At 35.1% G+C, this 24,743-nt stretch overlaps 8 protein-coding genes and 1 non-coding gene across 11 annotated transcripts in view; 5 read left to right on the top strand and 4 right to left on the bottom strand.

Annotated features, from left to right (window-relative positions):
- LOC104716424 lies at positions 112–1,647 on the bottom strand. The gene is made up of 5 exons (XM_010433799.2): positions 1,469–1,647; positions 1,262–1,314; positions 688–879; positions 517–594; positions 112–431 (listed from the first exon to the last, which is right to left on the bottom strand). The coding sequence occupies exons 1-5, from the start codon at positions 1,532–1,534 to the stop codon at positions 251–253; spliced, it is 570 nt and encodes a 189-aa protein (XP_010432101.1). The 5' UTR covers positions 1,535–1,647; the 3' UTR covers positions 112–250.
- TRNAN-GUU lies at positions 1,774–1,847 on the top strand. Its single transcript has one exon. It is a non-coding gene; the product is annotated as a tRNA-Asn (tRNA).
- LOC104716423 lies at positions 2,153–6,037 on the bottom strand. Of its 3 annotated transcripts, XM_010433796.2 has the most exons (11): positions 5,578–6,037; positions 5,296–5,408; positions 4,698–4,805; positions 4,497–4,613; positions 3,820–4,392; positions 3,428–3,729; positions 3,234–3,333; positions 3,070–3,129; positions 2,903–2,986; positions 2,691–2,807; positions 2,153–2,578 (listed from the first exon to the last, which is right to left on the bottom strand). In XM_010433796.2, the coding sequence occupies exons 2-11, from the start codon at positions 5,359–5,361 to the stop codon at positions 2,276–2,278; spliced, it is 1,830 nt and encodes a 609-aa protein (XP_010432098.1). In that variant the 5' UTR covers positions 5,362–5,408; positions 5,578–6,037; the 3' UTR covers positions 2,153–2,275. The 3 variants fall into 3 exon arrangements, with proteins under 3 accessions (XP_010432098.1, XP_010432099.1, XP_019086371.1); XM_010433797.2 differs by lacking the exon at positions 5,296–5,408; XM_019230826.1 differs by lacking the exon at positions 5,578–6,037 and having other exon boundaries at positions 5,296–5,468.
- On the top strand, positions 11,812–14,671 carry LOC104716422 (patatin-like protein 1). Its single transcript, XM_010433795.2, has 7 exons — positions 11,812–12,115; positions 12,379–12,560; positions 13,228–13,414; positions 13,510–13,671; positions 13,769–14,071; positions 14,159–14,334; positions 14,424–14,671. Exons 1-7 carry the CDS (start codon positions 11,978–11,980, stop codon positions 14,518–14,520), a joined length of 1,245 nt encoding a protein of 414 aa, XP_010432097.1. The 5' UTR covers positions 11,812–11,977; the 3' UTR covers positions 14,521–14,671.
- LOC104716419 (patatin-like protein 3) lies at positions 17,035–19,514 on the top strand. The gene is made up of 7 exons (XM_010433793.2): positions 17,035–17,366; positions 17,468–17,676; positions 17,768–17,954; positions 18,036–18,197; positions 18,288–18,590; positions 18,998–19,176; positions 19,328–19,514. The coding sequence occupies exons 1-7, from the start codon at positions 17,175–17,177 to the stop codon at positions 19,392–19,394; spliced, it is 1,299 nt and encodes a 432-aa protein (XP_010432095.1). The 5' UTR covers positions 17,035–17,174; the 3' UTR covers positions 19,395–19,514.
- LOC104716420 (methionine aminopeptidase 1D, chloroplastic/mitochondrial) lies at positions 19,392–21,575 on the bottom strand. The gene is made up of 9 exons (XM_010433794.2): positions 21,400–21,575; positions 21,076–21,148; positions 20,742–20,970; positions 20,498–20,659; positions 20,380–20,421; positions 20,200–20,271; positions 20,026–20,105; positions 19,844–19,941; positions 19,392–19,771 (listed from the first exon to the last, which is right to left on the bottom strand). The coding sequence occupies exons 1-9, from the start codon at positions 21,503–21,505 to the stop codon at positions 19,578–19,580; spliced, it is 1,056 nt and encodes a 351-aa protein (XP_010432096.1). The 5' UTR covers positions 21,506–21,575; the 3' UTR covers positions 19,392–19,577.
- LOC104719948 (putative F-box/kelch-repeat protein At3g24610) lies at positions 22,278–23,078 on the top strand. Its single transcript, XM_010437929.1, has one exon. It carries the CDS (start codon positions 22,278–22,280, stop codon positions 23,076–23,078), a length of 801 nt encoding a protein of 266 aa, XP_010436231.1.
- Positions 23,451–24,050, top strand: LOC104719947 (putative F-box/kelch-repeat protein At3g24610). Its single transcript, XM_010437928.1, has one exon. It carries the CDS (start codon positions 23,451–23,453, stop codon positions 24,048–24,050), a length of 600 nt encoding a protein of 199 aa, XP_010436230.1.
- LOC104716418 (uncharacterized membrane protein At3g27390-like) overlaps positions 23,964–24,743 on the bottom strand; it is a 6,312-nt gene continuing 5,532 nt past the window's right edge. Inside the window, exons 9-10 of the mRNA XM_019230827.1 lie at positions 24,427–24,691; positions 23,964–24,340 (exon numbers count right to left, since the gene is read on the bottom strand). Of these exons, the coding sequence (XP_019086372.1) occupies positions 24,187–24,340; positions 24,427–24,691 (419 nt within the window). The 3' untranslated portion in view covers positions 23,964–24,186. The remainder of the gene's footprint in view (positions 24,341–24,426; positions 24,692–24,743) is intronic.

Here is a 24,743-nt window from a genome sequence, read left to right as displayed (position 1 = left end):
TTCCTTACGGTTAAATCAATCTATATCGAACCAGGAAAACGTGGAGAAACCGAACCGGATCTCAATCGATTTAACACGAACGAGGTTCACTTTTGACTTTGCTTGGACAAACACGAATAAAGCGAATTGTATTGGGAGTGTTTGAGCAAATATTAGTAACAAATAAAACATCTGATACATGTAGCAGTAGTAGAAGTAGCCAAAAAGGCTAACTAAAACAAAAATGTTATGGAATTTTACATCTTAAGTTTCATTTCCTCTGTCGTTGCTTCTTGGCGGAAGCAGCACCAGTGGCAAGCCGGAGAGCTTGGCCAGAGTTCTTGATAACAGAAGACGATCTTGGGACTTGCGCTCTCCTCATTTTCAAGAAATCTAGCCCACTTTTCAAGCATTCCGGAGGTGGAATATCTTTGTAAATAACCGTTTCGACCCTGCAGACACCAGAAAGACGCTTAATCAAAGCAAATCAGAGAGTGATGTTAAACAAAATTTAAAGCCAAGAATAGATGATCATACCCTGAGCTCTTTTGCTTTTTCTTTCTTGGGACTTCGTCTATGATTTCCTCTTCTTCAGAATCTGATCCGGCTTTTTGTCTGTGAAATGAAAGAACCTGCCAATGTTAGACATTCTTTCTAGCTTAACGTGTTTAATCATGAAGAAACAAGGATATAAAGTTTTAAATATACTTCTCTCGTTCTGCAAGAAAGTCTATGATGTCTTTGGAAAGGAATCCCTTCTTTGCAAGAGCTTCAGAGTTATCCTCGGGTTCTTCTGCCTCTTCTTCTACAACATCTTCTACTGCTTCAATATTTTTAGATTTTCGAGGCGTTATCTGCTCTGCCATATGCTTGCGCCTCTCTTTCTTTTCACGAGAAATCCTAGCAATAGAGAAAGCAACCTCATTAAAGAATCCACACATTCCCAACTCATAGTCATATCCCTCTAAAAAAAACCTTTAGAGATTAACAAGTTCACAAACAAAGCTTAGGACCAAAGAATGGCAACTAATTCCCAAAACAGATTTAAGCTTGGTGACATATATAAACTATCGACTAATAATAAAACACCACTCTCTACAAGGCCAAAGAAGGATTACACAACACATAACTAGCAACCCTTGCATAGTTTTTGCTAAGAACTAACACAATCAAAGCAACTTTTCAAGTCTTCTGAAACAATGAAAACGAATCACTAATGAACTAAACCATAAAAAAAGCTGAGCTTGCGAAAGAGGGAGAAGCAATGTGTGAGAAAACAAACCTAGCCTTGTTCTCTCTCTGTATCTTCCTCAACGCTGCATCCTCAAGCTTCGCCTGAAACAGGTCAAAAACACCACAGACGCCTAAGAAAAATGCAATATTTTGAATCGAGGTGTTTCAGCTAAATCCAAGTAAGAGTAAAGGTACGGAAGAAGAAGAACAACAACGAAGAGGATTAGAAAGGAGGTAGAAGACGAGTAAAATTTACCTGCTCCTGGGTGAATTCTTCAGGTGCATCGGAATCGGAATCGTGGTCTTTACTATTATCCGACATGAGAATCTGATTGAATCTTCTTCGCCGGTCTAGGGTTTTCTTCTCCGTTCTTAGGGTTTAACGGCTCTGCAAAATTCCCAATTCTCACCACCACCACGATTACAGCACTCTTCTAATCAGTGTTCTGTCTTTTATTGATGGGCTTCTTTCGGGCTCTTGTTCGCCTTTCTATCCAAGCCCATCAACTAAGGAACTAAAACATTTCTATCTATATCTAATATTTTATACATCTAACAAAAGCTGGAATAGCTCAGCTGGTTAGAGCGTGTGGCTGTTAACCACAAGGTCGGAGGTTCGAACCCTCCTTCTAGCGCTTTTTCTTTTGTAACTTTTGCTTCTTTTCAGTTTTTTTTTAACAATTATAAAATCTTAACAAAAGCTAAACAAATTGTTGACAAAGGAATAAATACTATACTAAATCAAGAAGCCGACCAAAATGAGTATGGTACGAGTACGAGACAAGGATGCTGACCATAAATATAGTAACAGACAAGAAAAAACAAATAAGACAAAACAAAACAGAAAAAATGGTGTACACATAATATTTATTGCATTACAGATAAAAATCAATTAAATCAATTATCACATCACTTTTATAGTTTAATTTTAATAAGTAAAGAAGACAACCATATCTATATATACTCTCAGCCAACCAAAAACCAATATCAAATTTTTAACTCTTGCGCTCTACTTTTACCCTCCTCTCAATCCAAATCTATACAAATATTTATATCACATTTTTCATTGATGCAAAAGCAACCTGAAACTGAAGTCATATGGTACTACTTGAACCAACTCCATTAGTGATTCTTTGTTCTTTCTCTCCATACACTTATTTGCTTCTTCTCTTAGTTTGTCAGGCAACTGAAGGCATATCCAATCGAGCAATGATTCCAAATCCTTGGCAAAGTCCAGTAAATACCAATCTAATACCTTTGGAAGCATTAGTTTGTTGTTCTTTGATATCCCAACTGATGCTTGAAGATAATCTTTCTTTGCCGTTTCTAGCTCTTCCTCTACATTAGCTGCTGTGTACACCCTTACCTTCAGTTTTTTAAAAAAGGTAAGAAAAAAAGGTTAACTCTCATGTCTGAAATTACTTGAAAAGGTTTCATATTTGCCAAATTGAATCTTCATGATTTTAAGCACAACTTACAGCAGGAGAGGACCAGCTTCCACAGGACAAGGCAAATGTGACCAGAGGCTCTGACCATTCCAATCCAAATGTGCTATGAGCTCTCATCTCTTCATGTGTTGCAGTTTTGGGACAAGTCTTTTCCAAAAGAAGAAGCAGAGAAATGAAACAAAAATAAGAACCAAGCTTTGATTCAATGGTACACAGTTTTAAGAAAAGAAAGGGACACTTACAAATTTCAAGTGGTATGGAAGTCTCAAGATAAAATGTTCAATTGTGATAGCATTGAGAGAGTGTCCTCCTACAATTATGGTTGCCTGACACAACAACGAGAAGATGAATATAAAGTGATAAAAATGTTAACGCGCAATGATGTCAATTTTGAGTTTGAATCTAAAACCTTCTGCATCAGTGCTACGACCATTTCAGGTGTCCCCGGAATTCCATGCTCCAAGAATGCCTATCAAGGTAAATTGGAAAAAAAAAAAAAAAGACATCAGCTAATTCCATATTTTACATACATTTCTCTATCTCTATCATACAAAGAAAGCATAGAAGTCTCACATTCATCACACATGAGTTATAAGTATTTATCCAGAATGCAAGCTTCTGCTGGTGGCTAAGTCCGTCTAGATTTACAATGGAAAGCTTATTAAGCAGGAACCTGTAGAAATATATAGTTACACAAAACATGAGTCTAGAGTATTCAATCATTGTAGAAGTTTTCATATCATTTTTGTAAAAAAGAAGAAACTTACTTGAGACGATGGATCAGAAATGAAGCATTGATTCTTCTTCCAAGATCAATTGAAGATGCATCAACAGAGCAAAGATGCTTGTATGCACCAAGTTCTCTTGTTCTCCATTCCGAACAGTTACTATATGGATCCAAGACAATGTCCTTCGACGAGCTGATCCTCAAGATAATAGTCACCAGACATTTCAGTAAATCCTCTGAAACTCTGTTTGCTACATTTCCACTTTGTAGTGTTTTGTCTTCCGAAGATGAACCTGAAACACTCTCCTGTGCTTTGTCTTGATCTGCAAATCTATCATCTACCTGAACAACCGAAAACACACAAAAAGGAGAAAACTTTTAGAAGAAATCTACAGATTCATACATTAATGAAAGCGTAAACGTTTTACTTACCTGCAATTCTGAGTGTTTATCAGCTGCTGCCTCCGGTTTGATCAAAGGTTTCTTCTTCTTCACAGATGTCAAGAACCTGCCAATCTTCTTCTCAGGTGATTCTTTATTCTTCTTGTCTTTTGAAGCATTACTAGAGGTCTGGTTCTCTTTCCCCCTCACATCTACTGGCTTAGTAACACTGCTTATATTTGGTTTAGGCGACGCTTGTTTGCCATTAACCATTCTCTGACCACCACTTCGGTCATTAACTGTTTGATCAGAGGAGAAGAGTTTCCTACTTGAGATGCTTCTGCTAAGACTATGATGACCCTGTTGATGCTTTTTAGGGGGAGTGATCATAGAATTGAACTCGTGTTGCGACATGGATTTTGATCGCTGGTGTTTACTACTACTGCTTCTAACAGGCGAATTCTCGTTCAAACCATTGTTGTTATTATTAGGACTCTCCAGATTCCTCTTTGAAGATATGTAAACAGCTTCTTGGTATAAGCCTTGTCTAAAGCTTACAACTTGCTCTTCTAACCGAACCACTTCCTCTTCAAGAACAGCTACTTCAGCAAGAAGCTCCAATGTCTTATATCAAAACCCCCCGGGGGAAAAAAGATACAAAAATCAAACACAAAGAACAACAAGTTTGATACATAATTCAAAAATCCAGCATTCGGTGTCTCTCTTACATGTCGAGGAAGGTAAGAAGGAAGACGAGGTAAAGCTCCTAAAGGTCTAGTGAAAGCCCTCTCCAATGCTCTATGCACATTCTCCTCCTGCCTCAGCTTCCTCTTTAGCTTATCAACCTTAATACAAACAAGAACATGCTTTAGACTCACAATTCATCAACTCAAAGAAAGTGAATTTTGTAAAGAATAGTTCCATCATACATCTTGAAGCAAATCCATTTTCTTTTCTTTGTTAGCTCGGCGCCTATTAACCAGAGATTTGCCTGAATTAGCAACAGCTCCATTACTATCCATCTTCTTCTTGTCCTCCTTCGCAGATTTCATAATACCACGAAACATCATTACTCATATGAACCAAAAAAAGAAACACACTGGAGCTAATAGAGAAAAAAAAAGAAGAAGAAACTATTGCTCTGAGAGCCTTTGATAGTGGGAAACAACACACACTTCCAGATGGGAGGATAAGCAATTGAGAGTATCGATCACTTTCACTGTGACCAGTAAAATCACTACGAATAACTATTTTTTTTTAGAAAGAACAAAAAAAAAAAAGCAAAGGTTCGATTGGTAAATAGTCCAATGTAGAAGGCAAGAATCTTAAAGAGAAAAATATCTGGAAATCCAAATTATCAAGATTTTATCATCTAAAGGAACAAACTTTTTGCGCAGAGACTAAAACATATCCACCAAAAAAAGATTACCCAAAAGAGAAAAAGCAATCAAAATTGAGTTCACAAACAAAAAGTGATAAGAGAGAGAGAGAGAGAGAGAGAGAGAGAAAAAAGAAAAAGAAAGATACTTGATTGGTGTCATGCTTTGAAGGAGCTTTCATGGAGGAAAGAGCAGCTCGAACACTAGTGTTCATCGCTTCTCTCTCTTTCTATTCAACTTTTGCTTTCTCTCCACTCTTAACTGATGATATAAAAAACCCAAGAGAGAGAGACAGAGAGAGAAAGACCCATCAAGATAATTAAAAAAAAAACATAATAAGAGACAGAGAAAACAAAACAGAAGTAAAAAGAAAGAAACAAGAGTTAAAATGTATAAAGGGTAAAGGACAAATTAAAGAAGTAAGAAGTACCTTAAGGCTTAGTTGAGAGTTTTATTATCAAGACAGAGCGGGAAAACTTGAAGATAAAGCGACCAAGAAGAAGAAGCAGAAAAAGGCTGGCATGTGTATTAATAATTCTCAAGCTTATGTTTCCCAAAGATCCACACTTTTTTTATTTATTTTACAATTTACTAGTTAATTTCGTCAGTTATATAATCTCGAACAGAGCAATGGAAGAAAGAAGACTAGAGCAGAATCCCTCTTATTGGATGTGAACAAGTATCAGAAAATGACGACAGATCAATGTTTTTTTATAATCGCCAATTTTTGTTTTTAAACCAAAAAAAAAAAAGAATGATTTTTAAAAATAGTTTAGAGGTTTCTGAAAACTGTGTAAATGGTGTGTATATATCGGAGAAGATGGGAGATCTGAGTGACGAGAGCGCTCGAGCTGGTGGAGAGAATTGTGGAGAGATGAGGGCAACTAGAGAGATCTTACTTTATCTCCCATTTTTATTAATTGTAATTTTGGTATTTAGTGGCTTTAGTGCTTTCGTTTTCTATCTCTATCTTTCACTTCATATTACATATTTTTTTTATAGTTAAAAAATAACAAATTTTAAATTATATTTATCATTTTCTGAATATTAGAAAACAAAATTTCTAAATTTTAAAATAATGAAAACTATGTAAACCGAATTATAAGACAATGTGATCTGTTTTTTTTTTTTGATCAAAGGATTATATTATAAAAAAAAACATTCGAATGGTTAGTAAAATTGAACGTGTTTTATATATATGAAATATATAAAAGATAGTGGAGTTTTGTGGTTTACAGCTTTTTTGTTTCGAGTTTTTCTCATGGTGTGTGTGATAATTTGTCGTATAATTTAGATGGAAAATCCAAAAATTATTGGTCACTGCTATTTTAATTTTTGTCAATGATCACTACTGTTTAGTCTACTCTAATAATAGCAGTTTAAAAGCTGTCATTCAACTATTCTATATAAATACTTTCCAATTGCAATTCTTAATCTTATAAAAAAAATTGCATGAAGGATACCTCAAATCAAGTAAATATTTTTTTTTCCTTTTTTTTTTTTGGGTAAAGGGATCAAGTAAATCTTACGTCGTGTTTGATTGATTAGTTTAAAAGGAGCTTATAAATTAATAACCAAACTGATTAGGGATTTATAGTATTTAGTAATTGTTGTGTAATCAATTATGCAGGCTGTACTTAAACACAAGCGTTTGTTTTTGCAGAGTTAAAATTCTGATACCTTTTAGATAAAGCAAAGGTAACGTGCTCCTTAATTATGATGCTAACCAAAAAAAAAAAAGTAAGAAACTTGTAAGATGCTGACATTTCACTAGTCTCTCTATAACCTTTTTAACATTTGATTTCATTTCTCCTTTTTTGCTGTCAAATCGGACGATCCACCACACCACACACTCACACAGTATAGAAAGTAATTAAGCAAATTTGAAGACGATCAGGGTAATAATATTGATCTGTTTTTCCTATTTACTTGAAATTATCGATAAAACTTTTTGTGTTGAAAAAAATAAACAACTTGATGAATTTCTGTTTTTGGTTTTGGTTTTGTTTTTTTGTCAATGGAAGAGTTAATGACATTTAAGTTTTTATAAACCGTGTAGACAAAACTCATAAAACAAAATCATCATAAACCAGAATTATATGGAACATGTTGGGTCCTGAGATTAAAAAGGGAAACTCATTAAAAGTGGAAATGACATACCACGGAAAAAGGAAGTATTATGAAAAAAAAAGTGATTTGCAATTATTATTTCAACAATAGACTCCCCATTTTTGATATATAGAGATTTCCATTTTCCGAGGCTAAGCGTGGTAATATTATACGATCACATAGTTAATCAACTAACATGGCTGGATATAGTAATAGTAGTAGTAGTAGTAGTATAAAATTATAAATTAAATAAATGGTGGATTAGGTATAAATAATTAATGGGGAAAAAAATGATACTTTGGCAGATTCTAATAAGCATTAGCACGTGACAAAGCTTTGCCTTTATTAACAAAACTTTGCTTTTTAACTCATGCTTTCCATTTCTCTCTAGTGGACCATCATGCTTCTTTCTTTTGTATTCATGATATGGAGTATTTTTTTTAGTACTTAGTTACGGAATACACCTTTCTTCCATGTCATTACATTCTAGTGATTCCACTTTTTTTGTTTATTATTATGAAATATCTTATTTATAAAACTATATATAAATGAGAACAAAACGAAAACATGAGTAATTTGTATGACATGCATATGTAATTTTAACTGTACTTTAATCTGTTAATCTATGTTACTAATATTTTATCCCTATGTCAACTTAACAATGAGGTCGTCATTAAATATAACAATAAACTTAATTATACATATCATTCTTTTGGTAGCCATGAATCGCGTTTAAGTAATAACTTATGATGCAAATCAATAATCACAAATAGGATTTGCTATTTACATAATCTAACAAATTGAGATATTTTTAGCTAGCAGATACGCATATAACTAAGAAAAAGAAAAAAAAAACCTTCGAACGTGGACCAAATTAAATCCTAAAAGTAATAATACAATGTAAGGCAAGCGAATCCTGAATCCAAATCATTATTTCCTCTTTATATATATATATATTTTTTAATTGCGTCACGATTATTAGAATATCGTATTACAGAAAACTTAGGATACATTTATTGTACTATAACATTTATAACAATAAAGTCTATGATCTTATTGCGTCAATCATAAATTTGAACTTACCATCCAAAATAGAGTACAGTACGTATATAAGTGCAAATAATTAATAGCAGAATCAAGATAATGGGATCTCTCAATTCTTCTACAAACAGAAACGAAGATATACTTCATTCACTCACTTATTACAGAGTAAATAAATAAATGGTCCAAATCTCAACTTAGTTAATTAATTCCCTTTTGCTTTTGTTTTTTACTTTCCTCTACTTTTGGGCTGGACCCGGATACTGTGGTCCCGCATAAAGGCCCGTATTGGGCCTGGACTTAACCCGGTGATTAAAGAGTTAAAACACGAATTATAGTCGAATCGAATTTTTAAAATAGCAATTATCAACTAATAAACGATATATGCGACACAACTTTGTTTGTATATGTATTTTTCCCTAAATAATCATTCAAAAATTATGTAACCAGTACACCACAAAAGGTCGACGTCGTTTATTTCCCAATATGTATATCAATCAGAAAATTTTGGGAACTTTTTATAAACATTTACAAAAAGGATTCTTGTCAATTTCCTTCTACGTTGGACCATTCTCACTTCTCGGCTTCAAGTGTATTTCTATTACCTCATAAAGAGCCAAAAAAACAAATCTATTTGTCTTTACATAATTGTTTTTACGAACCAAACACAAATATTATTTAAATTATTTATCGCAAATATGTTTTGGTTTTACTTTATAAAACAAAAATGTGCGTTTTTCTAAAACACAAGTTTCACTTCAAACCAATAGATTGATCAACATCTTTTATACATTATAGTAGTATAGATATATTTCTAAATATACCAAATCATCTCATAATTTCTCAAAAAATCTTGTACGATCATATATTCTATCTATAGATAGATGTAATAAATATATTAGATGACACATAATTGTCGCCTCTGATCATCTAGCCACTTCCCCTTCACATGCCATTAATGGACCTATGTGGTGCTGATAGTAACGTACAACCATGACGACGTCTGAGAAGATATTACTCTAAAACAATTAAAACATAAACTTGCACTTGTGAATTTGTAATTTCATATAAAGTAATAAATAATTTTTTTTTTGAGCAATATACATTACGTCCTTCTTTCATTTCCCTGTATATATATTTGCCACATTTATGCACATAAAATCAGCTCATATCCATCGATCGGTCCCCAATTTTTCAATGATAAGTCAATTTTTTCTTCCTTATGATGATAACCAACGTGGTCCAATAAGACAAGTGAATAGGGTCCATTTAGGGCTAGCGTACGTGGTACATCGCATGTTCACTATCACTTATGAGCGCATGCAAGTGAAATTACATATCAAAACCTTTCGCCATATTATATATACACTAGTAGTCTAGTATATTTGTCAATATTACTATTCAAAACAAATCGTTTTTCTTTTTATCACATATTTTGTATTAAAAAAAAAGTATTTTCTTTGTATTCATTAGGGCCAAAGAATGTTTTTGTGTCAGTTTTGTTTTTCTAATAAAACAGAAAAGAAAAAACAAACATTAGTACTTCCAAAGTAAATAATGATAATTAATAACTCTGATCTACAACATATTATTAAACTGACGACAATCAAAGTTACAACCAGAATTAACACGCAATATTAGTGACTAAGCAAGTAAGCAAACGAATTCAAAAATCTACCCGGGAGCATGAATTAAAAAAAAACATTATGAAAATATATTCGGAAATTTGCTTTCAATCCTCTTTAAGTGTCTGTTAAAGTCTAATCAAACGTTTTAAAAATATCGTAATATAGAAATAATTTTTTTTTTTTTTTTGACAATCATTTCATTTGTTTTAAAAAAAAAATTGAAATGTTAAAAATTGAATGCTGCGTAGAAAAAATTGGTTTAAGATTATTAAATTCATGACATGATGGGATAGTAACTAAATGAATGAACAAAATAGGTTGAAAGCAATTGAGAAATAAACATTTTCAANAAAAAAAAAAAAAAAAAAAAAAAAAGCAATTGAGAAATAAATAAAAGAACGAACGAAGTTACATCTTTTTCATAAAGCTGGACTGTCTCTCGGTGTGTTGATTACTTGATAGAACAACTAAACAACGAAGATAAGGAAGGAGAGAGTACCGCGTTGTTATTGGTCAACGTCAACTTCACTAATGATCACTAGTCCTCTTCTTTTCTTTTTCTTTTTTTGTGTGTGCGCGCAAATCAGTTGTCCTTGAGTTTCATATTTCGCAAAGATTGGGCCTTGATTTGAAACTCATATATAGGCCCGAGTATTGATGAAACCCACTCTCTTAAATTGGAAAACCCGCGGTTGGGTGGACAAATCCATCTCGGACTGTATCACCTTTTATTTACCATTCAGCAAATATAGTTTGCACTAGTACGATCCAAATAAAGCAAAGATAAAATTGCAGCGATCCAACTGCGGACATGTAAAAGTTAGTCCGCAGCGATTTGTAATCTACCTTAAAACTGAAGCGATCCAGACTGAAGATGTATTTGGCCGCCCTGACCGCAGCTACCATTCAAACCCATAAATATATATACTGAAGTAATTATTTTAAAAAGATTTATAAACAGGGAAGTCGTGAGATATGAATTTCTAGTCAAACTGGTTATAAATTTTGTTACATGTAATTATTTTTTTGGTCAAAAAAAGTGAAACAACAGATACTAAGATGAAACAACATGCAGAAGCTAATTTTTTTGAATCAACTCATATGACATTGACAGGTGTAGTAGCTAGTTTGAACAAGTCTGGATAGGGAGGGAGATGTGTCCTTGCAAATCTGAAAAAATTCAAACTCTATCATAAAAAAAAAAAAAAAAGTCAAAGTAAATAGAGTCTTGATTTGAATCTTTTGATGCAGATCTTGTTCGCTATTGTTTTGGATTGTCCACGTAGAAATATTACTTAAGATTATATATTTTAATTTGTTCTCGTTAATTAAGCTAGCTTAGCTTATATATGCCAGCTCAACAATCTCGATATTGCATTAAATAATCCCCATAGGAAAATATATGAACTACAATCATGATTAGCACGAAATGTAATGTACGAAGAAAAGTCTGATATGTATTTTGTACCATCTCTACTGTGTAATGCAAATTATATAATTATATATTATAGGTTGGTATCTAGTTGAGAAAGCGTGCTTGCATGCTGTCATGCTAAAGTCTTGAGAGCATCTTCTCAACGAATTGTGACAGATGTCTTTAGAACAAGTCTGTGTAGTGGATTGAAAAGAGAAATGTGTCGCAGCAAATTCATCCAAAGTCCGTTTTTTGAAACATTAATTTGGATGACAGATCTCGCGTGGCTGTTGTTCTTTATTGCAAAGTCCACGAAAGAAAATATTTGTTTGTTAAAAATTAAAATTTATTGTAATTAGTTCTCATAAATTAATTTAGTTTATGACAGCTCAAGCTCGACGACATAATCCTTAATTACTATAAATTATCTTATTCCAATGAAAAAAACATACTATTAGCTTATAAACCTTATTAGCACGTAATAGATATGAAGAAAGCCTGACCAAATTTTTGTTATTTGAAAAATCTATACAAGTTAAATTGTGCATTTTATATATATAATCGACCTATACATCCAAAACTTTTACCAAATTTCGATTTATAATCTTCTAACTCAATAAGAAGATCGATCAACTATCATGGAGAACGACTCGTCCTGCAAGAAAAACAAACCGCCAGCGTGCGGATCACTCGTAACAATCCTCAGCCTCGACGGCGGTGGTGTCAGGGGAGTCATCGCCGGAGTAATCCTTGCCTATCTCGAAAAACAACTTCAGGTTTATACATGTGCATATCGGCGCCCTCTATATATGTATTTCAGTAGAGCGTCAAATAACTAGACACGTATATGGTAGCTTGGATCAGAAACTCGTACTAATCACCATGTGAATCTAATAGTTGCTTAGAACGTTCATCAATCTATGATCTTGACTTCATTTTTTACTCTTTACGAGATAGTAATTGAACTTCTTCTCTTTTTTTCTTTCTTTCTCTTGTAGTTATTTTTTTGAAAAATTAAAGTTTTTTTTGGTATATATAGGAACTCGATGGCGAAGACGCGAGGCTAGCTGATTACTTCGATGTGATAGCCGGAACTAGCACCGGTGGTCTTGTGACGGCGATGTTGACTGTACCGGACGAGACCGGTCGACCTCATTTCGCGGCCAAAGACATTGTGCCGTTTTACCTTGAACATTGTCCCAAGATATTTCCCCAGCCTGCGTAAGCATCTTATATTTCGATATATTACTAATTAACAAATATTAATTAGATGGATACTCCCATACTACTGGTTGTGTTTGTATATTCTGTTTAAAATAGATTTTATTTTCTGTTCACACCATAGAGCAAACCAGTAAAAACGAATGTTTTTGTCCTTTATAGAACAAGTGAGCATTATTACGTGGTTGGTGTCCCATTAAATATTAATTGGCATATATGTTAAAAATTCCACGTGACAATTGAAAAGACACTCTAGTGAAAAATGCAGAGGCGTGTTTGCTCTGTTACCGAAGCTTCCAAAGCTTCTGTCTGGTCCAAAATACAGCGGAAAGTATCTACGAAATCTACTAAGTAAGCTGCTCGGAGAGACAAAACTTCACCANGCAAATTATAATTCGATAAATACCAATTAACAAATATTAATTAGATCGATACTGGTTGTGTTTGTATACAGTATTCTGTTTAAAATAGATTTTTTTTTTATGTTCACACCATTGAGCAAACCAGTAAAAACGAATGTTTTTGTCCTTATAGAACAAGTGGACATTAATTACGTGTTTGGTGTCCCATATAGTAATTGTCTTTTTTTTTTTTATAATGAACAAATTGACATATATGTTAAAAATTCCACGTGACAATTGAAAAGACACTCTAGTGAAAAATGCAGAGGCGTGTTAGCTCTGTTACCGAAGCTTCCAAAGCTTCTGTCTGGTCCAAAATACAGCGGAAAGTATCTACGAAATCTACTAAGTAAGCTGCTTGGAGAGACAAAACTTCACCAGACACTCACAAACGTTGTTATACCAACCTACGACATCAAGAAACTTCAACCCACCATTTTCTCCTCTTACCAGGTCTCTATTCTTAACACAACACACACATATATAGATTGAAATATACAGTTCTTACTTCAACCTAATTTTTAACTAGTTCACTTTTTTTTTAAAAGGCGTTGGCTGACCCTAGCTTGAACGTCAAGGTATCAGACATATGCGTCGGCACATCATCTGCTCCCACTTTCTTTCCTCCTCATTACTTTTCTAATGAAGACAGTCAAGGCAAGACGACGGAGTTTAACCTCGTTGATGGCGCAATTACTGCTAATAACCCGGTACTGTCAAGAACGAAAAGATTACAATTTTTTAATATAAAATCTTAGTTTGGTTTTCCAAAATAAAGTAATTTCGTCGTGTTTGGTTTTGTTATAGACTTTGGTGGCTATGACTGCTGTGTCCAAGCAAATTGTGAAGAATAATCCTGATATGGGTGATATCAAACCGTTAGGTTACGACCAGTTTCTCGTTATATCGATAGGAACAGGATCTACAAAGAGAGAGGAGAAGTACAGCGCAAAAAAGGCTGCAAAATGGGGAATCATATCTTGGTTATATGACAATGGATCTACTCCGATATTAGACATTACTATGGAATCAAGCCGCGACATGATCCATTATCACAGCTCTGTTGTGTTTAAAGCTCTACAATCTGAAGACAAATACCTCAGAATCGATGTACGAGCCTAGCTACATAAATGTGCCCAAATATGTAATTGAGCCTAAATTCACCCGAATTTTTTTTATGTGTGAAATCGATTGCAGGATGATACATTGGACGGAGATGTAAGCCTTATGGATCTAGCGACAAAGTCCAACTTAGAGAATCTTGTGAAGATTGGTGAGAAGATACTGTCAAACAGAGTCGTGCATATGAACATCGACACTGGTGTATATGAACCTGTTCCTGAAAATATTAATAATGATGAACAACTAAAGAGGTAATTCATTAAGAATAGCGCTTCAAATGTTTTGTTGACGGGTTTCTTGTATTACAAGTAATCTCATTCTTAAACAAAAATAAATATAGGTATGCGAAAATCCTCTCTGATGAAAGGAAACTAAGGAGAATGAGAAGCGATACAATGACTAAAGATTCATCAAACGGATCACAGGAGACCAAATAAAAGGAAATACAGCCTCATGATCTCATTCGTGCTTTTGTGTGAAATAATTTAATGTACAATATGATATTGTTATTTAGTTTAAAACTGATGATCGTGTGTGTGTGTGTGTGTGTGTGTTGCTTGGTGAATTCTCTTTACGCCTTGTTTTTTTTTTTTTTGGTTTCTCTGATTCAATTCTTTTTGAATTAAAAAGATATATAAATTTTAAAAATCAAGTTACACTTCCCGGTTTACATATTTGCTTGCCCTAAAATATATATTGTTCATTCCGATCGTACATTGTAAAATCTATAAGAATGAAGAGAAAAAAGACAATCTCTCTCAATTGATGTCTAAATGTTAATAGACGCTGTAATTCATGTTATTAAGAACGGGTAATTTTATATATTAATTGAACAAAATGAGAGCGTTTTGTAAAAATAAAAAACGCCAAGACCATTCCAAGACGACCTTTCAGAAAAGGAAAAGATTCTAAGTGAACCCTTTTTAAGTGGCTGATTTTCTTGTTATGTGGATAAACTGGAGACGGTCGAGTTATGCAATTCTTCACGTATCAAGTTATTCAACCACTTTAAACCAAGTTAGTCAATCACTATAGTATCGTAATGTTATATAAATCTCTGTTCACAGTGAAATAATTCGGTAAAATGAAGCATCAAATAAAGTGGACACCTTATAAATTTATATTATCTTATCAATTTTGTCAAATTTGACACGATTATGTGTATATATATATATACAATTGTAACGTTCTTAAAAGGATGTTTAGTGTTACAAGAACTTGACTCTGTCAAGACCCGTGGAAAAAAAAAAAATAATCGCTTTTCAAACCCATATGTGTATGTTACACGCCAAAGAATATTCATATATCTCATAGCATTAATCAGGTAATTAAATACTATAAATTTTGTAAAGGTCAAGCTAGCCAATTAGGAANATACAAGAATCTAAAGATTAAGTTTTTTTTTTTTTTTCAACATTTCTGCATTATGGGCCACAACTGGCCGGCCCATTAGCCAAATTCCTACATTCGTAAGAGCCGGGACTCGATCCCGGGTGTGATGGTGCCTTGTGCATTAAGGACTTACCTTTGGCCACTGCACCAAGGTCACTTCACTGCACAAGTAGTTTTGAAGGAGTAAGACGATATTAGAGGATTACATTTTTATGTTTTTTAATTAACACGGAAAGCATTTGACAGATATATAACAAGGGATTACATATAATATAACAATCTCGCATAAGTGGACCATAGATAATTTTGTACTACTTGTCACGGAATGGACATAAAAAACATATCGTAAATCGTTTGTCTCCTAGGGTATAAAAGTTGGTTGAATTCAGCATAATCTCTACAGAATATTAAAATTATATATTTACTTTCGAGCATGTAAAAACCAAATTCTCCATGCTCAGATATTGTTGACATCTTTAGTTCAACTTCAAACTATAGTATATAGTATTACTTTGAATAATTAAGTAAACATATTAATTACAGACTTCACTTAGATATGATCACAACTCAATGCATTCAGAGAAAACTTAATAATACTTCACATAGCCAATGCCTTGAAGGCTTATACTGTTTTGAAATATATATGCAATCATATTTAGCAAGTCAATTTTTGGACCTTTATATGAAAGTTGATCATGACAAAAAATGATATGAAAGCTTGCATGTAAAGGAGAATTTAGTAGAAGCGTATTGTAATTTCTATACTTGTAGACTAACCGTAACTGATGTCAAAGAAAGAAAAAAAAAAGATTAACCATAACCTTTCCAAATCCATAATTTTGGCTACTTTTATTGCTTTAATTGAGTAACGGTTACATTTGCTTGTAAGTATGATTCTCGGTTTCTCTTTACGTAATATTTTTGTTCCACAACCTCATACATTATTCAACGAATTTCCCTAGTTCTGCAATTTCAGTTCTATATTAGTAAAAGTTATCTTATAGAAACCGGATTTATACCTCCAAGTCTCCAACCACAAATATTGTTAAAAAAAAAATCTATATAATAATAATCCAACTTCAGGGATGGTAACCGAAAAAAATCGACAATAAAATAGTAGTTAGGAGGAGCCAGATTACTATTCGAAATTTTAAATCCCACAATAATCCTCTACAATTTTTTTTAATATGAAATATACTTATATATATATATATATATATATATATATGTTCAGGTGGCTTCTGCTACTAATTTGTGTGCATGTTTTGTCTTTTAATTGTTTATTTTCTAGAGAGGACAGCTGTCATCTAGAACTTTATATAATATAGAGGTATGTGTGTAACATGACATGAAATAAAGTAACCAGTGTAATGGGGCGTGAGAGTGATGAACACGACATCCCAACAAAGAAACCTCTCTTTAGACTCAGAAAAATCCAACACTATGTGATGGATGTGTCATGTGTGTATGGGCATGCATAACATAGTGTTGTATATAGACTCCCTAACCTACATGTAACTCTTTCTATATATATGTAACGGTAGTTCTAAAGGTTTGATCACATTTATTACCCACCGTCTCTATCTTGAAAAGGAGAAATAAATTAAACACTAACCGAAAGAGAATATTTGATCGAAGTAAATATACAAATAAGCTTTGATTGAGATTAGTATAAAATAAAGGAAAAGAGTTTAGAAGTATGAATACGGAGAGGAGATCAAAAAGTTCATCAGAAATATCCATAGCTGATCATCAGAAAGACAGAACGTTAACAGTGTCTTGTCTGCCTCCTTCGTACGGACAACTTATCACCATTCTTAGCATCGATGGTGGTGGCATCCGTGGGATCATTCCCGGCACAATCTTGGCTTACCTCGAATCACAACTTCAGGTTTATATAGTATAACTGATTCTTAATTGTAAACTTTTATACAACTTTGTATAGATTGTGTATTAGTTCAATTGTTTATCTGTAAAATGTCTATTAAACAGGAATTGGATGGTGAAGAGGCAAGGCTTGTGGATTATTTCGATGTCATATCGGGTACAAGCACTGGAGGTTTGATAGTGGGGATGTTGGCAGCACAAGGCGAAGGCCAAAGCGGTGGCGATAGTCGCAACCGCAACCGCCCTTTGTTTGAGGCCAAAGAAATAGTCCCTTTTTATGTCAAACACTCTCCCAAAATCTTCCCACAGCCACGGTATATATGCATCTGAACCGTTTGCGTTTAGTCCAATTCAGAGTCTTAATTAGTAATCGTATAATTAAGTCGTTTAGGTTTAAATGTGCAGAGGGATCTTTGGCTGGGTTGAAACCTTGAGGAGACTTGTACGAGGACCCAAGTTCAACGGGAAATACCTTCATAACTTAATTGAAGGTTTCTTGGGCGACACGAAGCTGACTCAATCTTTGACAAACGTTGTCATACCTTGCTTCGACATCAAGAAACTCCAACCAGTTATCTTCTCTTCATACCAGGTAACACCACTATCATATATCTATTCGTGCAATTTCATCACATTCACAGGTATATACTGATCCATCAACCATAATATATAGGCGGTGACTGATCGAGCTATGGACGCGAAACTATCAGACATATGTATAAGCACATCGGCGGCACCAACATATTTTCCAGCTCATCGATTCACCAACGAAGACAACGAAGGACACAAACATGAATATAACCTCATTGATGGTGGTATCGCCGCCAATAACCCGGTAAATTCTAAAACCCTAGATCTTAAACCTGTAAGCCCTAACTTTGTAATCATCGACCTATGAATTGATGTTTCTTCTCCCTTTTTTCAGACGTTATGTGCGATTGCGGAAGTGACAAAGCAGATAATGAAGAAGAATCCAGCAATGGGAGACATAAGCCCATTGGATTTCACGAGGTTTCTGGTGATATCGATTGGGACAGGTTCGATTAGGAACCAAGAGAAGTACAATGCGAAGATGGCGTCGAAATGGGGATTATTGTGTTGGATCTTTGAAAACGGATCAACTCCGATTCTAGATTGTTACAATGAAGCCATTCATGACATTGTTGATTACCAAAGCTCTGTCGTCTTTCAAGCTCTTCGTTCCGAGAAGAATTATTTACGTATCGATGTGAGTTTCTTCCACAAATATATTAGTAAATAGTAACCGTAGTTTCGATTCAGAATATTAAACTCTTTTCGTTTAGGTCAAATAAAATCTCGAATTGTATAATATTTTAGAAAATTTGCAACTTAAGCACTAATTTACTAAAACTCCGCAGTCGTCATATTAGATTTTGTAATTACTTAACTCCCACGCTAATGAAATACTAAACCTGTTTGTTTGATTATTATTTTTTTTGTTGCTTTGAACTATATATTCTAAACATTCGATTTTGGTCATAAAGATTTATGTGAAATCATCTAAACAAAGTTAAAAATGATTTCTTGTAATTGTCGATCTATATGTCATTTAATTACTTGTACGAAACAATTATTTACATACATTAGTGATTTTTGTATGTATTTCCATTACAGGACGATACGTTGTTGAAGGGTGACTTAGGCTCAGTGGACATATCGACAGAAAAGAACATGGAAGGTCTAGTTGAAGTTGGTGAAGCTTTATTAAAGAAAAGAGTCTCTCGTGTCAATCTCGAAACTGGCCATTATCAACCCATCTCTGAAAACGTAACTAATGAAGAAGCTCTCAAAAGGTATATATATATATTTTTTTATCTAGAAAAAAACACAATGTATTACTTGAGCATAAGAATAGGGTATTTAATCTGTAAAATACTTTTAAGAATAATAACAATAATAAAAATAACTGGATTTAATCTGCAAAATACTGCTAATTATTTACAGGTTTGCAAAAGTTCTGTCAGAAGAAAGGAAACTCAGAGAATCAAGATCTCCTACACTCAAGATCTAATCTTTGCTTGTCCCAAAAATAATAAAATAGTGTAAAAACTTGTTTGTATGTGTTTGTTTGATTGGTAACTACAGATTCAGTTTGCTCGAAGAATATTTGAATAAGAATATGATTCTTACATACCTTTCGGGTTTGGGTTCCATTCCAATAAGATCAATGTGAGACAAATTTGGGAATCATATTTTAACAGTTGGTTAGTATCTCAGCTCCATCTTTGGTTATAAGAATCGTATGCTCGAATTGTGCAGAGAGGCTTGCATCTTCCGTTACCACGGTCCAGTTATCATCCCACATTACCGGGTTTCTGCTGCCTATCGTAAGCATCGGTTCTATGGTGAAGGTTTGATTCAAGACCATACGTCCAGCTTCATTGTTCCCTGTGTAGAAGAAAGTTCAAAAACTATGCGAAGCAGCAACTCGACGATGTCTGAGTTTTAGGAAAAACTTACGGAAATGTAGAACAACTGGATCCGCGTGGAAGACACTTCCAACCCCATGGCCTACAAATTGTCGAACAACTCCATATTTATGTTTATCTGCAAGATCACTTCATAACCACAACAATGTTTTCATGTCAGAAGATTTGGTTTTACAAATGTGGATTTATATTTCGACGAAATCGATTTCTTACTGAATGATTTTGCCGATTTTCTTGTACTCAACTCCAGGACCACATATTGATATTGCTCTGTCGAGAGACTCTTTTGTCACCTAGAGCACATTCCAAATATATATATAGCTCATCAAACTATTAACAGGAACATGATTTTCCTAAAGAACAGAAATGTCAGGTTCAACATCATACCTCGACTAGCTTTTTAGCCTTCTCGTCAACATTTCCACAGAAGAAAGTTGCTGAAGTATCACCATGATAACCCTGCAGATCCGAAATAAGTATTTATACTCAATAGTGTACTGTAGGGTAAACCCAATTTACTTGACTAGTGTGAAGAATCAGGAAATATGCAAAAGAAGAAAAGTTTACATTCAAATAAACTGTGACATCGATGTTGATTATATCCCCATCCTGCCAAAGGAAAGCATACATTACTAGGATTCATAAGGGACAGAGAAAAATTCTGTTTAACACTAAAAAAGCATACCTCAAGTGGTCGTGAATCTGGTATACCATGACAAATGCATTCATTCACAGATGTGCAAACACTTTTCGGGAAATCTCCATAACCAAGAGGCGAAGGATACGCACCATTCTCGATAATCATATTGTGAACTGCTTCATCAATTTCATCTGTGGTTACGCCTGGCTGCCAAACAGCAAAACAAATGATTGTAACATGATAGAGCTCACTACAAAAAACTTCAAAAAAGTATACATACTTTGCTCACCTTAACCAAAGTTCCAGCATATTCCCTAACCCTAGCTGCAAGTTTCCCAGAAGCTCTCATGCATTCTATACCTTTCTTGTCATGAACTTCAAGTCCACTTGAGATTCCAGGAGCTTTAAGAGAATCAACATAAGGAGGTTTTATTATATGGTCTGGGACAGGGCGACGAGGAGATACATTTCCCGGTCTCAGACGCTTTCTCTTGCCATCAATAACTTCATCTTCATTCCTTTAACCATAGAACGAAAACAAAAAAAAATGAAAGAACATAAGTCAATACACCTTCTCTGCTACCACTCAGTAACTAAACTGTAAGAAACATCATAATTAATACCTTCTATTAAACAAGAGATCGGTTAATCCCGAAAAGGTTCTCGATAATTGCATTGAAACATGTCTTCTTCCTCCTGTCCATATTGAGAAAAATTCTCACATTGATTTCGTTTTAATTAAACACTACACTCTACAACAGCTCATGTTTCAAAAATGCTCTGTTCTTTTCATGGGTTAAGCCTTAAACCCTCAGAAACTCATCTATGAATCAAATTAGCAATATGGGCATTCGAAAGTCTTAATTTTTTTTTTGTAATCTGCTCAACTATAATACTAGCAGTAGCAGGATTAGGAAGAAGTAGAGTATGAAAAAAGAAAAAAGAACCTAAATCGAAGCGAAAGAGATGAGTAAGTGGTTGCGTTGATCGAATTGAACGGTCGCCGAGAAAAGAAGAGATAAGTCTTGGTTGCAGAGATTTCACGGCCGCCATTTTCGCGGCGAGCTTTTCGTTATCCGCTTCCGCTTTCGCCGTCGTCCTCACAGACAATACGATTTTTCAAGTTTTTTTTTTTTCTTAATTATTATTTTACACCAAGTGTTATTGGGCTCTTAATGGGTCAAAACTTAAACAAACATGGGCTTTTTTCTTACTTGATTAATTTTGTTACCTTAGTCGAATCGAATTAGGAGTAGGAAACATAAACAAAAATCAAAATCAAAACAGGAGTTTGAGGTTTGTTGTACATAAAAAGAGTTGAAGTGCTTCGTTATGCCCTCTGAAACAAAACCCCATACCCGACGAAGAGCCACCGCGTAGGGATAAATTGAAGGTGTCTTCTCCGTCTACGTCTGGATTCTTCTCTTCTTTGCCTGATGAGATCGCTCTAAGTTGCTTGGCCCGCGTATCAAGACTAGATCACGCATCCTTATACTTAGCCTCCAAGTGGCTCCGATCGCTAGTGGTTTCACCTGAGCTCTATGACTTCCGATCACTTGTTGGTTGCACCCAAAACTGCATCTATCTATGTTTAAGCATTCCTCCGTACCTAACTCCAACCTGGTTCTGTTTCACTCCACAAACCCTAAATCGTCCTCGTCGGCTGGTCCCTATCCGGACACACTTCTATCAGCCTCAAGAAGCATCATCCGTGGTTGCCTTGGGTTACGGTATCTATGTCATTGGTGGGAAGTTCAACGGGAGGCACACGTCGAGCGTCTTCTTCCTAGATTGCCGATCTCACACGTGGACAACTCTCCCCTCCATGAGGGTGGCTCGAGCTTCTGCTGCAGTGGGCGTGGTCGATGGTACGATATATGTATTGGGAGGTTTCGAACATTTCTGCTCAATTTCCCGCAAGTGGGGTGAGGTTTTTGACCCAATGACGAAGACTTGGGATGACTTGCCAATGCCGCCATCGAATAAGTACAACCTAAACTACCCCTTAATCTACGAAAGCGCGGTGATGGACGAGAAGGTTTTCGCTTTGAACGGGGCCGGTAGAGGTATCTTTTACATACCGAGTGAAGGGATATGGATGACAGGGAATTCAGATACAAGCAGAGAGAGAAGGGGTTGGTATGTGATCGAGAATGTCATGTACTGTTGTGTAACGGGTGGGAGGATACTTTGGTGTGATGCAAATGAATTGGATTGGCGCAAACACGAGGGGATGGTGTGGAGAGAGGTCATGGGATTGAAAACTCTAACGGACACTCTATGTGACTCCAGGCTAGTCAACTATGGTGGGAGGATGTCAGAGTTTGCAGATCATTGGAAGTCATGCAAAAGGAAGAGGGTGTGGCATGGATTGACTAATGAACTTGACAGATTGCTTCCGGGGCACAAACTTAGTAACTCTGGTCCTAACATGTTACTCTTTTGGGACGTGTTTGGTCCTGAGAAATTGGAGATTTGGTGTGCAGAGATCTCTTTAAGGAGATGCAATGAGAGAGTTGAGATTAGCGGCAAGATTGAGTGGTCGGAAGCTGTCATCACATTCAAACCTCCTCCTCTACATCAGCATCACTGTAAGATTTTGTATTCTCTTTCTCTCAATTTCTGAAATCATTTAGAAAAAAAAGCTCTGTTTTCTTGAATCCTAAATTTTAGCAACTTCTATACATACTCTTTTTACACCTTGTTAGTATTTCAATATATCAAAAACACAACTTAATTACAACAATTTATTGCTCCTTAGGTTAGATCTCTTCGATGAAATCTCCAGAGCTCATGGAACCGGTTCGATTCAAGCCTTGCTTCTCTAAATAATAAGTTATTAGAGCCTTAACCACTTGCCTGAACCTTCTCCTATAAGTAGGAAGCTTAGATACGCTCCGTACCATTCCCATCATCCTACAACACACAAGATCACAGAATTAAAGAAGCCATAAAGGTTAGTCTTTCATCAATGTACNTAATCTACGAAAGCGCGGTGATGGACGAGAAGGTTTTCGCTTTGAACGGGGCCGGTAGAGGTATCTTTTACATACCGAGTGAAGGGATATGGATGACAGGGAATTCAGATACAAGCAGAGAGAGAAGGGGTTGGTATGTGATCGAGAATGTCATGTACTGTTGTGTAACGGGTGGGAGGATACTTTGGTGTGATGCAAATGAATTGGATTGGCGCAAACACGAGGGGATGGTGTGGAGAGAGGTCATGGGATTGAAAACTCTAACGGACACTCTATGTGACTCCAGGCTAGTCAACTATGGTGGGAGGATGTCAGAGTTTGCAGATCATTGGAAGTCATGCAAAAGGAAGAGGGTGTGGCATGGATTGACTAATGAACTTGACAGATTGCTTCCGGGGCACAAACTTAGTAACTCTGGTCCTAACATGTTACTCTTTTGGGACGTGTTTGGTCCTGAGAAATTGGAGATTTGGTGTGCAGAGATCTCTTTAAGGAGATGCAATGAGAGAGTTGAGATTAGCGGCAAGATTGAGTGGTCGGAAGCTGTCATCACATTCAAACCTCCTCCTCTACATCAGCATCACTGTAAGATTTTGTATTCTCTTTCTCTCAATTTCTGAAATCATTTAGAAAAAAAAGCTCTGTTTTCTTGAATCCTAAATTTTAGCAACTTCTATACATACTCTTTTTACACCTTGTTAGTATTTCAATATATCAAAAACACAACTTAATTACAACAATTTATTGCTCCTTAGGTTAGATCTCTTCGATGAAATCTCCAGAGCTCATGGAACCGGTTCGATTCAAGCCTTGCTTCTCTAAATAATAAGTTATTAGAGCCTTAACCACTTGCCTGAACCTTCTCCTATAAGTAGGAAGCTTAGATACGCTCCGTACCATTCCCATCATCCTACAACACAGAAGATCACAGAATTAAAGAAGCCATAAAGGTTAGTCTTTCATCAATGTACGAGAAAAAAGTTTTGAATCTTTTACCTTCTGCTGATTCCTTGGATTTGAGCAGCTCGAACGTTTTCTTGAGGCGGGTCACCGCGATTATCCCAAGCTTCCATGCGTTGTTCATGGTTTCCAAAGAGAACAACTTTCTCCAAGTACCTAACTTCACTTTCTCCAAGTTTAATCGCTCGAATCTGATCTTTCAATACCATAATTGGATTAAAGATCCAGTCCAAGAACTTGTCTTGTGGTCTATTCAAATGAGTTACTTCCGAGCCATCAAGCAGAAGCACACCATGAGCACCAGCTTTAATAGAGCTAAGCAATGTATGCAGCAAAGCGTAAGAAGGAAGCCC

Source organism: Camelina sativa, chromosome 10 (assembly GCF_000633955.1).
Source record: "Camelina sativa cultivar DH55 chromosome 10, Cs, whole genome shotgun sequence".
NCBI lineage: Eukaryota > Viridiplantae > Streptophyta > Magnoliopsida > Brassicales > Brassicaceae > Camelina > Camelina sativa.
This window is presented reverse-complemented; position numbering and strand designations above follow the sequence as displayed.

Coding starts and splice junctions, on each gene's coding strand:
- LOC104716419 (XM_010433793.2), top strand. CDS start 17,175: ATGAATACGGAGAGGAGATCAAAAAGTTCATCAGAAATATCCATAGCT. Junction 17,677..17,767: donor AAAATCTTCCCACAGCCACG/GTATATATGCAT, acceptor TTAAATGTGCAG/AGGGATCTTTGGCTGGGTTG. Junction 18,591..18,997: donor AGAATTATTTACGTATCGAT/GTGAGTTTCTTC, acceptor TTTCCATTACAG/GACGATACGTTGTTGAAGGG.
- LOC104716420 (XM_010433794.2), bottom strand. CDS start 21,505: ATGGCGGCCGTGAAATCTCTGCAACCAAGACTTATCTCTTCTTTTCTC. Junction 20,971..21,075: donor GATCTCTTGTTTAATAGAAG/GTATTAATTATG, acceptor CTATGGTTAAAG/GAATGAAGATGAAGTTATTG. Junction 20,106..20,199: donor AGGCTAAAAAGCTAGTCGAG/GTATGATGTTGA, acceptor AATGTGCTCTAG/GTGACAAAAGAGTCTCTCGA.
- LOC104716424 (XM_010433799.2), bottom strand. CDS start 1,534: ATGTCGGATAATAGTAAAGACCACGATTCCGATTCCGATGCACCTGAA. Junction 1,315..1,468: donor AAGAATTCACCCAGGAGCAG/GTAAATTTTACT, acceptor GACCTGTTTCAG/GCGAAGCTTGAGGATGCAGC. Junction 880..1,261: donor CAGAGAGAGAACAAGGCTAG/GTTTGTTTTCTC, acceptor CTCTATTGCTAG/GATTTCTCGTGAAAAGAAAG.
- LOC104716423 (XM_010433796.2), bottom strand. CDS start 5,361: ATGAACACTAGTGTTCGAGCTGCTCTTTCCTCCATGAAAGCTCCTTCA. Junction 4,614..4,697: donor AAATGGATTTGCTTCAAGAT/GTATGATGGAAC, acceptor GTTTGTATTAAG/GTTGATAAGCTAAAGAGGAA. Junction 3,334..3,427: donor TTTCTGATCCATCGTCTCAA/GTAAGTTTCTTC, acceptor ATATTTCTACAG/GTTCCTGCTTAATAAGCTTT.
- LOC104719948 (XM_010437929.1), top strand. CDS start 22,278: ATGAGGGTGGCTCGAGCTTCTGCTGCAGTGGGCGTGGTCGATGGTACG.
- LOC104716422 (XM_010433795.2), top strand. CDS start 11,978: ATGGAGAACGACTCGTCCTGCAAGAAAAACAAACCGCCAGCGTGCGGA. Junction 14,072..14,158: donor ACAAATACCTCAGAATCGAT/GTACGAGCCTAG, acceptor AATCGATTGCAG/GATGATACATTGGACGGAGA. Junction 14,335..14,423: donor AATGATGAACAACTAAAGAG/GTAATTCATTAA, acceptor AAATAAATATAG/GTATGCGAAAATCCTCTCTG.
- LOC104719947 (XM_010437928.1), top strand. CDS start 23,451: ATGGACGAGAAGGTTTTCGCTTTGAACGGGGCCGGTAGAGGTATCTTT.